The sequence below is a fragment of the Zootoca vivipara genome, chromosome 2, assembly GCF_963506605.1.
Source record: "Zootoca vivipara chromosome 2, rZooViv1.1, whole genome shotgun sequence".
Lineage (NCBI taxonomy): Eukaryota > Metazoa > Chordata > Lepidosauria > Squamata > Lacertidae > Zootoca > Zootoca vivipara.
This window is the reverse complement of record NC_083277.1, coordinates 71195244-71208187: the sequence shown is the minus strand read 5'-3', so window position 1 is coordinate 71208187 and position 12944 is coordinate 71195244. Positions and strand designations below refer to the sequence as shown.

The 12944-nt window shown below is 44.1% G+C and overlaps 1 protein-coding gene across 3 annotated transcripts in view; it reads right to left on the bottom strand.

Annotated features, from left to right (window-relative positions):
* The window catches only part of ARHGAP26 (Rho GTPase activating protein 26), a 210016-nt gene extending 199221 nt beyond the window's left edge, over positions 1–10795 (bottom strand). For all 3 annotated transcript variants that reach the window (XM_060271691.1, XM_035105360.2, XM_060271692.1), the window contains exon 1: positions 9794–10795. In XM_060271691.1, coding sequence (XP_060127674.1) covers positions 9794–9947 — 154 coding nt within the window. In that variant the 5' untranslated portion in view covers positions 9948–10795. The remainder of the gene's footprint in view (positions 1–9793) is intronic.
* Positions 10796–12944: the final 2149 nt, after the last annotated feature.

Sequence of the window (12944 nt, the reverse complement as noted above, 5' to 3'; positions counted from 1 at the left end):
TTACATAACGTGAAGCCAAGGTCTTTGAATGTAATCTATATCCTTTAAAGCCATTTGCTATGTACTCCTCTGGGATGTGCATTGCAACCTACAGTTTAGCAATTCAGGCACAGATCTGATGTTGCAACTTTCCTTTCCCAGCACAATTTGTGTGCATTTTTTTCCAAATGCACATCTGCATTCGCTCCTGAGTGTCCATCACAAGAGTGCATCCCGTATTACTTGCAGAACACTGCACCACACAGAACACTGCACCACACACATGAACAGAGCAGAATGGACTTGATGACTCCTGTTGCATTAGCAAAGCCGCCATTAGAACAGACCTCCAAAACTTGTGTCCCACCAAGCTAAAGACAATACATCAGCCATATGTTAGGGCCTCCTTAGTGCTTGACAACCTCCACCACCTTTGCAATCCTAAACAAGCAACAACAAACAGAAGGTTTTGCAGCTCCCAGTGGACTGCCTACCATACATGACTAGCTACAAGTTGTGCAGGCCTGGGATCAGTGCAAGCACTAGTGTTCTCTGCTGACACAGTGCTGCAATTTGTGGGTTATTGTAGTGAATACAAAAAGAAAGCTTTGCAAAAGGATTAAAATCCCATTATTCAGAAAACCAAGGGAAAATGCTACCCTTTGATGATGATGAACTCAGAACAGGTGGGAATTGTGCATGCAAGGTGTTGGTTTTTTGTTTTGTTTTTTGCTGTAATACACAAAACCTGCATAATGGTTGTTCTCATCTGTGCTAACCATCACCCACATATTCAACAATCAGTCGTAGGCTGGAATCTAGCTAAGCATGAACAGCAAAAGATAAAGCAGAAGGAGGGAGGGAAGTAATGGAGCATGATCAGAGTATAAAACAAATCCCTTTAATCTAGAACAAAATTAACCCTAGTCGGGGATGAATCTTAAGTCTGTACTCATAGGAAAGGCAGAAGGAATGATTTTAAAACAGCAGAACAAATACAAGTTTTCAGAAGGTGCTGTAGATGTTTAACTATCATAAGAATTAGGTCAGACCCTTGTCCAGTTTACCACACTGATTATCTAGCAAGCTTGGCAGGATCTGAGCAGGATAATGGATCGCAGGAGGACAGGTTGGCTCCAAGAACCAGCACAGCCTAGTTTTATAATGTGACATCTGTAGATATTTGCAGTTCAAACTGCCACCATGCAGATCTGCCACAAATTCCAGGCAGGAACAGTTCCAGCAAACACAGAGTCTGCTGGGTGGTGGGGTGATCTTGCCTTGCCATAATGGTCTCTGACACAGCAGCGTGGACCTCCATGCAAGCATTATGTCACGGCTAAAAATTGGCCGCTGTTTCTTTAATGCTAAAAGAACTAAGTCAGCATGAGTCATGCAACCTTTCTCCTAATTGTACTGCATATATATATAGCGGTCAATGTTAGTGGGTTGGGTTGGTTGGTAGCATTTGGTGTTGATCGTGGTTGGAGGAGTTTTTATCATAAAAGCAACATTCTGCAAAGTTTTTTTTCTCAAGGACTCTTTGTGTCGACTAGGGTCCGAGGACCAGGCAATGCAGGTCAGAACCTTTGCTATATTTTTTCAAAACACTGACACATTATACCTGGAATCTTGATTGGTACATACATTGATGGTTTCTCCTACCTGACTTCCTGTGCACTTGAGTGCAGAAAAGAGATTTGAAGTCTTCCTTTCTGAAACGGTACTTTGGAAATTCCCATCTGTGTCCCATTTAATTCAACAGAACATTCAAGGGGGAAGTTTCCAGTGGAGTCAGTGCATTTTCTATTCCTAAAGCACGGAAGAATTGGCTGCTGAATTTGGACCAGTTGGTCTTAAGGCTACTAAACAGAACAAGCATCTGCCCTGTACATTCACATTCGGGTCTGGGCATCTTATTCCTTCCCATTGCCATGCCAGAACTTACATTCTTGTAGATGCAAGGCTAGCAAAACCAGGTCTTGAAGGATAGCTCTGCTCCTTTAATAGTAGCATATGTGCAAGTCAATGCAATGTGTTCAGAAACTTGCTGAGAACGGAATGGAATGTGATGGAAGAAAATATATTTCCCCCTTTTAGTTAAAAATGCCAGAGCTTTTTTAAAAAAATCTGGAGTTAGCAACTAGCATTAACACAACAAAAATATAATACAAAAATACATAAATCAAAAAGACTAGATGAAAGTATTTGGCTCCTCGTTGTCATTTGTGCAGAAAAGGGCAAATAAAGTTACCAGGGAACTTCCCTATGAAAAAAGCTTGCAACATTGAGGCTTTTTGGTTTAGAAAAAGGGTTAAGATGCCATCCTAACCCCTGGCAAGAGAAAATAACTAATTAGAACTACCCTGCTCCACCAGTGGAGATTTACCAAGGAACATTAATTCATGCAGAGGTTTGTATTCTTTCCTGACAGTTAGCTATGTGGAAACCTTTAATTTAAACACAAACGTACTTGTGCAAACTAGTTTGTGTGCTAAAACAGCAGAATGCACTACAAAAGACTGCAAATCTCACACCTAAAAACATTCAAAGTGTAAGGTGGGGGGAATCAAGGATAGAATTCAGTGTCCCTTCTCCTCCTCTCCCATGCCCATTAAACCTGATCTGGGGTTTCTCCCAACCCTCCAGAGCAGATTTAGAGGGTGCAGGGAGCACACAGAGACAGGGGATGAGGGAAATCCCATTGCATGACCAGCCCTCATTCCATGTACACAACAACTTAACTGAAAGCCACCCCTACTGCTGTAATGTATTAGCTGTCACCTGTTACACCTGATGCAGAGATGCAGCAGTATTGTCAGCTTTCAGTGGAGCACCACCTTGTGTTTCTTCATGAATCTCTCTTTAGGTCTTTAGGAAATGCTCTTCTGCATTGGAACCAACAGTGCAGAAATCACTAATCCAAATCCCACCTGCTGCAGAGACACAGAAAGTTTATGGGTGGATTGATGGCTGGTTGTTTGTTTGCAGCATGAACCTCCATTCCTTAGAGAATGCAGCCGAGAACAGGAGTTCCCCTTTCTTCCAAGTGCAACAGCGGCCATCCCAGTGACTCAGGATCAAGACTAAAATTTCACACCATTTACACTGGCATGTATGGGTGGGCAGACAGGCTAGTACTTTTTGTGGGCTAGTGACTTCTACAAGGCCATCTACAAGTCTGGAGCAAAAATAATGTAACGTGCGTGCATAAGGCAACATCTGTTTCATAACAACCCAGCCTCTTTACGCATTTCCAATGTGGCCTTTGGGTGCTGACTGAGTTGCCCAGCCCTTTTTTAGACTGTTCCCTGCTGTTGCTGCTTGTCATATTTGTTAATCTTCAACACCCACTATTCACATTTCATCTTTGAGTCTCACTTAGCATTTGCAAAATGTTCCGAATAATTTACACATGTCATTATGAGCAAAAGAAGAAGGACATGTGTTGACGAAGAACAGGCCACTCTGAGTATCAAGGAAGTGATAAATGGAGACGAGAGAAAAATGTCACATGCCCTATTATTCAAAGGCTGCTCCTTATACATCAAACCTCAGTAAGCCTTAAGAAATATCCCTCAATGCAGATACAGCAACTCATACACTATTTTTAAAGTAATTTGACTGTCCTATTTGTTCTCTACATCTTGTTTCATCAGGAGCTGTGTTCAGTGCAGTACTTGTACTATCTTGGGAGAAAAAGCACTATCAGTCAAATACAAAAAGGCTAGTCTAGTGGTACCTTGGTTTACGAACTTAATCCGTTCCGGAAGTCCATTCTTAAACCAAAGCGTTCTTAAACCAAGATGTGCTTCGCCATAGCAGCGGGGGGGGGGGGTGGGACTCAATTTGCACTCAACAGAAAGCGGAGCATGTTCTGCTTCCAAGCCAAAGTTCACAAACCAAAACACCTACTTCCAGGTTTGCAGCATTCTTAATTCAAGTTGTTCATAAACTAAGCTGTTCTTAAACCAAGGTACCACTGTACAGCTCATATACAACAGGTGTCTCCAACCACACTAGAAAAGTAGAGCTGTGAGTCAACTTCATTCCTAATTCAGCCTCCGCATTCTCACTTTGCTTAATTTGTGCATATAGCATCTATGTTGAAGATTATGTCATGTCATCAACAAGAAATTTTAAGAACTGCCAAGATAGCTATATGTCTCATCCTCAAACACATCAGAGCCTAGAGAGAGGATATATTGGGCCTGAAATTCAAAGGGCAAACAGTACTGAACTGGTAGGATGCTTGCACTAAATTCTATGGCATCAAGTCCAGATTCTTGGAGTTCTTTGAATCTTGATTTTCACACCCAGAAATGGGGGTTTGCCCCACCCCACCCCACCCCATCTGAATTTTGGGACATGGGGGACAGGTGGAATATCTACAGAAGGAGAATACTCTTGAACATTAATAAAAGGTTAAATAGGCATTTTAGGTTTGTGTTTTATTCTTAGGTTTGGTTTTACTGTTATTCTTATTCTTACATTGTGAGTCTGGTTCAAAATTGGGAAAGGAGTACGACAAGGTTGTATATTGTCTCCCTGCTTATTTAACTTATATGCAGAATTCATCATGCGAAAGGCTGGACTAGATGAATCCCAAGCCGGAATTAAGATTGCCGGAAGAAATATCAACAACCTCAAATATGCAGATGACACAACCTTGATGGCAGAAAGTGAGGAGGAATTAAAGAACCTTTTAATGAGGATGAAAGAGGAGAGCGCAAAATATGGTCTGAAGCTCAACATCAAAAAAACCAAGATCATGGCCACTGGTCCCATCACCTCCTGGCAAATAGAAGGGGAAGAAATGGAGGCAGTGAGAGATTTTACTTTCTTGGGCTCCTTGATCACTGCAGATGGTGACAGCAGTCACAAAATTAAAAGACGCCTGCTTCTTGGGAGAAAAGCAATGACAAACCTAGACAGCATCTTAAAAAGCAGAGACATCACCTTGCCTACAAAGGTCCGTATAGTTAAAGCTATGGTTTTCCCAGTAGTGATGTATGGAAGTGAGAGCTGGACCATAAAGAAGGCTGATCGCCGAAGAATTGATGCTTTTGAATTATGGTGCTGGAGGAGACTCTTGAGAGTCCCATGGACTGCAAGAAGATCAAACCTATCCATTCTTAAGGAAATCAGCCCTGAGTGCTCCCTGGAAGGACAGATCGTGAAGCTGAGGCTCCAATACTTTGGCCACCTCATGAGAAGAGAAGACTCCCTAGAAGAGACCCTGATGTTGGGAAAGATGGAGGGCACAAGGAGAAGGGGACGACAGAGGACGAGATGGTTGGACAGTGTTCTCGAAGCTACGAACATGAGTTTGACCAAACTGTGGGAGGCAGTGGAAGACAGGAGTGCCTGGTGTGCTATGCTCCATGGGGTCACGAAGAGTCGGACACGACTAAACGACTAAACAACAACAACATTGTGAGTCACTTTGAAATGGCTACATGTAAAAAGTGACAAATAAATATAATTATTAAGAAGTAGAAAAATTAAATAATGAATAGGGTATTTATGCAGATAGTTCCAAGTAGAAAAGAACTACAATTTGTAAAGTTCCAGAAAGCTCCAAGGACTTTATTAGAACTGGAGTTTCATCAACCAGGCTACAGTATTTCAAATAACACGAGTTTTATGTTCCATTATCTTACCAGAAAGAATTCTGTGGAACTGCAGGCAGTTTATTCCACAATAAGATGCTAATTCTAAACCAGATAGCAATCTCTCGCATGTGGAAAAACACAAAGGCTGTGATTATACTGCTGGTCACGAGCTGGCAAAATTGTGGCTACATTCTCCATTCAAAATATAAAAAGATAAGTTCAAAGTAAAATTCTGAACAGGCATGATCAGGACCTCTACAAGGAGATTTCAGATAAAAAGGCGGCACAGAGCTTGCACGCTTCAAATGTGACCCAAAAGTGGGAGGAAGGGTCGTGAAATCAAACTCCACAGCTACAGCTGGGTGCTTCTGAGCAATCCTACAACTGTAATCCCAAAGAACACGGGCCATGAATAGTCGGGCCAGCTGCCCTCCTTTTTGGATGAGCAACTCAATGCATGCTAGTGGAAGCCAAAAATAAGTTGAGGCATGCAAAGCTCCCAAGCTGCCGTGTCAAGTGGGAATGCAGCATCATGTCACGTGGCACCATCTTTATATCTGTCAACACAAGGCTTTATCCCAAAGGAACCCCTGCAAAGCAATAAAAATAAAAATAAAAGTCTACATATGTTCAACCAGCATGCCTGGAAGGACTCAGAAAAAGAAGCTAAAATGAAATTAAAGGGGCTCGTGGAACTGTGCTTTCAAAGAAGCGTAGAAATACAGTGGTACCTCGGCTTACAAACGCTTCAGGTTACAGACTCTGCTAACCCAGAAGTAGTACCTCGGGTTAAGAACTTTACCTCAGGATGAGAACAGAAATTGTGTGGCGGTGCGGCGGCAGCAGAAGGCCCCATTAGCTAAAGTGGTTCGGTACCTCAGGTTAAGAACAGTTTCAGGTTAAGAACGGACCTCCAGAACGAATTAAGTTCTTAACCCGAGGTACCACTGTAACTGCATAGCAGAACCGAGAAATGACTTCATAACAGTCGAATTTATATTATGGCACACCCCCAGTGCCATACATTCACCTGTACTCACTAGACTCCTACACAAATACATTGCACATTTCTGCCAGGTTCAAGGATTGGCAGATCCTTTTGGCCAATCCCAAGTAGGGATGAGCCAAATGGCAGATGGTCCCACACAGGCTGATGGAGGGGGCCCTCTCTGTCTCCCTCTGGTGCCGTCAGGTAGAATGGAGACAGTTCTGAGGAGGCCCTAAAAGAGTTATAGCAAAATACTTGAACTGGTTGCCTTGGCCTAGGATGCAATCAGCAGCAGAAACACCAGCAAGTGAAGTTGTGTAGTATTATTTGGTTAGCCAGCCATTAATGCTGCATGCCTATCACATTACCAATCATTCACCATACTCTTATAAATACGTCAGCACGATAATGGCCCCCACAAGATTACAGTTGGTTTGCTTGGATCTCTATTTAGGTAATAAAAATGTCAACATATTGGCTTGGATCCTAAATTAACTTAAGGAAGTTCAGGCCACACCTCCCCAAAGGTGCTCTAGAGAGCGGGGGCTGCGGGGGGTGGCTTCTGAAAATGCACAGAGAGGGTGGTGGGAAACTTTCCTTCCATGAGCTTCCTTAAGTCAACTTCTTCAAGTCTGGTTTTGAGCAAATGCCTCTACTTTTCAGCAGCTCCCCACATCCTACTCCACAATCTTCCAGAGGGCCTTTTGGGGAGTGCAAAGGGCTGGGAGTTTATCCTTCCTTCCCACTGATAGGTATAATACTGGTCCAACATACAAGAGTAAAACTCTAGTGAGATAATGGGAAGCAAAGAGTCAATTCTGGATACCTAGACTGTTGCCTCTTGTGTTCAGATAACTGATACAACTTCTGTAACTTGTTTTCCATAAACACATGAAGAAAAACAAATGCAATTCACTCAAATGGTCCAAAGTGTGATACATACGCTCTCCTTAGATATGAGAAACTCTAGATTCCATGGAATCAAAGGAATGAAGCCATGTGAGGGGTAAATCTGTGTCAGAAAAAAATGGGCAGGGCAAAGAGATGTAAGGAAGTCCCTCCTATCCAACCTGTGATCCTGCTCCAAGATTTCATTCAGTAACTTGGAGTGTACAGATGTACACACTTCTACAAAATCAAGGCCAAGGTGTATCAATACTATTGTACAGTTTCAAAGTTACTGGCTAATAGAAAGTCACCCCAGGCATCGAATACTGTTGCCAGCCTCTAGTTTTCAAAAGACTTCATTCCCAAAATCACACTTCCCAACAGGTTGGGATTTTGCTGGCTGCAACAGCCAGGGTTCTACCACACACCTTTATCTCAATGGGCTTAAGTTCAACAATTGAATTCTGCATGATCTATATAAGATTGGGACTTTGCCTATAAGGAGACTATTTTATCGCTTGGGGCCTTCTGAGCAACTCTCTCAGGTAGGCAGGTTCTCCTGTGCCTTGCCATACCCATACATTTCCCAAGAATGCTATGTCACTACCTCAATGACAAGCAAGTGAGCACAAACAATGCCAGTGATGAGACAGACAAAGCCCTCAAGGCTTGTTTAGTACAATTAATTCTTTCAAAGAGCTCATCATAGGAGTGCAATTATTTGCCTTTGGCTCACAAAGAAGCAGACCAAACAGCAGGCCACCACTCAATACACACCACTGGACTGCTTCAGAATGAACCATTTCAGCAGACACGTAAGCAAATTGTGTCTCAAGACCATGAATTCAAAGGCTGTGTACACACTATACCTTTAAAGCACATTCGAAGCTCGCTCTTTCCTGCAAAGAATTCTGGGCACAGTATTTTACCTCTCACAGAGTTACAATTCCCAGCAACCCTTAACAAACTCCAGCGCCCAGAATTATTTGAGGGAAAGGATTGTGTACATGAATGCCTCTGGAATTTTGAAGAGAATGGGCAACAACCGTAGGGAGTAAAGTTATTCAGGGGACATGGCCTAGTAGCATTAAAAAAAAATTCTTTAAGGTTCTTAAAAGTTCACACAATCTAGATGCTTACAAGCTAGTCCCATTGTTCTGCTAGTTTGCCACTCTTGGAAAATAACAGGGAACCCGAGTGATCTTAAGATTTCCATGGAAATTCCAAGTGAGTGCACATAATGCCTGTAACGTTTGTTTTCCTGGTACTCTGCCCTCCACCATTCCACAACAATATCCTGTGACTGAAGAATTTCAGATGCAAGGACAGCTCTGCCAAGTGCTAGAGATAGAGGGAAATACAACTGTTTTTAAGCCAAACTGCCCAGTCTATAAAACAGCAGTGGGGAACCTTGGGGTGGGGGCCAAATGCAACCTTCCAAGCCCCTCTTCCTCTGGCTCTTGGGGCTGTCACTTAGGCAATACTCACAAGGAGCCCCACTTTGCACACTTCTTGTGTGTTTTTGCCTGGCAAGAAGATGTACATGAACTCCAATAATGCCATTTGCTTTCCTGAATGAGGATGGCGAGAGGTGGGTGTACATGCATGTAGAAATCTCTTCCTGGGATGTAGGCTACTGTACATTCACACCCACTGCTCCTTCCAGGTTTTCCCCTGGTCATGACCACCATTGGACTATGACCCACATAAAGTTGCTCAATGAGGAAATGTGGCCCTTGAGCTGGGGGGGGGGAGTTCCCCATATTTGCTGTACATCATCAGTTCTTTTTGAATTGTTATACACACAGGCCTTTCACTATCACAAAAGGACCAGAAGGAGTCCAATGATCAGTCAACAATAGCAGACATGCTTTTAAAACTATATAACCAAAGCAAAAAAGCCAGTTAGTCTACAATCAGACTGCTTTTTATATAATGCCACTATGTAAAGAAAGGCTGTTCTTATCTTCCCTCAACACCTGTGCACTGTGCACATGTTCAGAGATTCACATTAATACTGCTGTTCCTAAGAGAAGGATAGCCATTAACTTCAGAATATGAACTCTCTCATTAGGTTTGTAGTCTGGTATTAAACAGCCAGGTTTTCTCTGTCCTCTGTGGGGTTTTTTATTGTTTTTCCACATGCTTCTCTCTCTACCTGTGCTATACCAATGCAGGTAATATTTCAATAATTCTAATACTACTGAGTCAGATCTGATTCACGGTTTCCCTTTCAGATTTAAGACACCATAACAACCACAACCCCTTCATCACTCCCCCTTGCCATTCAGATGCCTGACACCACAGGGAGGTCGTCACTCACTCTTAAGGGCTGCAATGAGCGACTTCCCATCTTTTATGAGCTCCTTGATGAACTTGTTGGTCTTGTCCAGTTCAGCTTCGTGAGACTTCAGCCTCTCTCGGAACTGAGGGCTGTCCAAACAGCAGTCACTAAATTCCAAGGCAGGTAGACCCATGGTTCTAGGGTGGATATATGTGTGTGTGTGTTTTCAGAGCCCTTCCAAAAAGAAACCTTTTGCAAAAAGCAAATCAGCTGGAAAAAAGCAACACACACGGAATGAACCGTCCTTCCCAAAACGCTTCAAAAACAAAAACAAAAAAACAGCTTGTAAAACTGAAAGTATATGCAGTTCATTCAACAAAATTAAAATATTCACCCACTGAGCGAGCAGCCTTTATTCTGCTCTACCTGGAGGTCTCCCAGGTCAGATTTTTCAAAGCCCCCGGAGGCAAGGAAGGAAAACAATTGAAATGATGATGGTGATGGTGATTATTAAGAGCAAGCAGGTCAGGCAAGGTTTTGCACCGAGAAGCAGCTGCTTCAGATGCCAGGGGGAGAGGACAGGAGGCGTTTGGAAGAGGGGGGCGGTGGTGCTGCTGCTGCTGCTGCTGCTGCTGCTGCTGTGGCTGCTGCCGCCGCGGTAGTAGTAGCAAATGCCGCTACCGCCCGAGGACTGCTCATGGCGAGAGCTCCCAAGCACGCTGCAAATTCAAGGCGAGGCGACCGCTGCTGCCGGGTCCTTCTCCCTCTTCTCCCTCTTCTCCCTCGACCCGGCCAATGCTGCTGCTGCTGCTGCTGCTGCTGCTGCTGCTGCTGCTCCTGCCCCCGCCGCGTAAGATAAGAGCGCCCGGCAAGGTCTCGCGCGCGGCCTCTAGCAGCGGCTCCTCAGCTCAGCGCAGCCACCTCCGACGGCATCCGGGATCCGCCGGGAGACTCCACTTCCCCATTGGAACGCGGAGCATCTTTTTTTTCCGACCGCGTCGTCAGGAGGCGGAGGGGGGGGCGGTGTTTGGTGTGTGTGTGTGTTTTTCTTTTCCCCCTCTCTTCCCCCCCTTCCCTCAGAACACAGCCCCGCCCCTCTCGCGCCCGCCGGAGCCAATCAGCGCCGCGCCTCCTCGCGGGGCAAAGAAAAGGGAAGGGAGAAAAGATGTCCCTGCGATGACAGGCCGGCGGGGGAGGGCGGGGCCAGAGTTCTGTCAAACCGCATGGAGCTCCTTCTCTCTCTGTGTGTGTGTGTGTGTGTGTATGTGCGCGTCCTCCCACCGCCGCCCTCGCTCTTTCCCGCCTTCTTAAAGGCACAACCTCCAAGGGAGGGGAAGGCGAGGGTTGCTCAAGGGCAAAACCTGTTGCTAAACACTGTTGCTAAACACTGAAGGGAGCCCAGCCATTTTCTCTGCAGGGAACCAATTAAGCAGGCCCCTTGAGGCATGTTTTTGGCACGGAGAGGTAATGGGGACTGAGCCTAGCAGTCCTTTGCAAACAACCACAAGCCACGTTTCTTCTGGCCTCGGTTCCACACACAAAAAAGGTCCTTTTCATAAGGGGTGTCACCTTCTGTTTCCCCTCCTTCTTTTTGGCCCCTGCGTTCCATATCAGCTTGAAACACAATTATTTTCTGTGTTTGTTGGGTCTCGTTCTGCCTTTTGACCAGACGGGTAGAAATTTCCCCCAACTAGAAAACGCTTTACCTGTGGAGCTTATGCCTGGTTGGTAGTATGACTCCTCCGGAGCAAGCTTATTGTGAACTTCCGCGTCCATTTTATAGGTGGCCGACAGACACTTTTACAGCTGTAGTCAGACACACACTCAGTCTCTGTCTCATTCTTTTGCAAACTGGCTATACAGTAGTTCTCCTTTCCTCCCCCTCCCCCCCCCCCGTCTGTCCCCTCCCTTTCTCAGCTGTAAGCTCTGGTTAATAATGCATTTCAAAAGCCAGAGATTTTCAGCTATTAGCTTCCATGGATAAAACATTAGCCAAACACCCTGGGCCTGGGGGCTATTAGCCAGTAAACACACCAACGAAGAAATTATCAGCCAGCAGCCACTATAATTGGATAACCCAATTATATTTGCCCAACATATATTAAATAATATGGTCCCAACCTTTAGCACACATATGTATGTAAGAATGCTTATAACATGAACCTTGCTCCAGGAAGAAGAAAATGACCATGAATCACTAGGGACTACTACATGTTATCTGATTTATATGTAAGGAAATTTACAATTGCCTACTGATTTTAAAAAAAAATAGCAAATAGAGAGGGAGACTAGACTGGCTAAGAAGAGCCAGATGGCAACCCTAATTTTTCAGGGCTTTTGTCGGGATTAAGGCATATGAAAGGGTGGCAGGAAGTTGATTTTATCATGTTTTAACATAAATGAAGACTTTTCTTATCCGGTACATTTTACACACCAAAAACACTGTAGAAACCAACATTGCACCAGACGTTCACTATTGTCACATTATTGAGAAAATGGTGTGATATATTTCTAACAACAATCCTTGAATTTTTTCATCATATTACTATGTCCCTGATCACCCTTCCATCTGTGTTTAGGATTATCTCTTCCATGAAATGAAGGAATTAGTTGATTCAGGTAATTTGCTGTGCTCTTCGAAACAGATGGGCAGAGTTAGCACGATTCTAACCAACTCACTTAATGCTTCAGTTGTTTCACTTATATGCCATCATACGCCTTCGCTACCAACTTCATGAACAAGTCGTGTATTCTTGTAAAGTATCACAGTAAAGTCTTAACTGTCCCAGGTTTAAGATACCAGCAGTATCCCACTAATCCTCATCTTACACTATACTTCAGTTCTATCTTCTAATGAAAGCTAGGCATGTGTGAGGATCAGTGCAATCCTTTTCTTTTACCTGTCTACTTAGAAGTAAACCCTAGTGCCCTTAGTGGAATTGACTCCAAGGTAAGCAAGTACTGTACAGGATTGCAGTACTATATTGTCCTTCCTTCACTATTCTGCCAGTATACAAAGAGATATTTAGATATGCAACAACAAAAGAGTCTCACCCCAGCCCTAATTGCCCTTTAAAAGGTAAAGGGACCTCTGACCATTAGGTCCAGTCGTGACCGACTGGGGTTGTGGCACTCATCTCCCTTTACTGGCCGAGGGAGCCAGCTTACAGCTTCCAGGTCATGTGGCCAG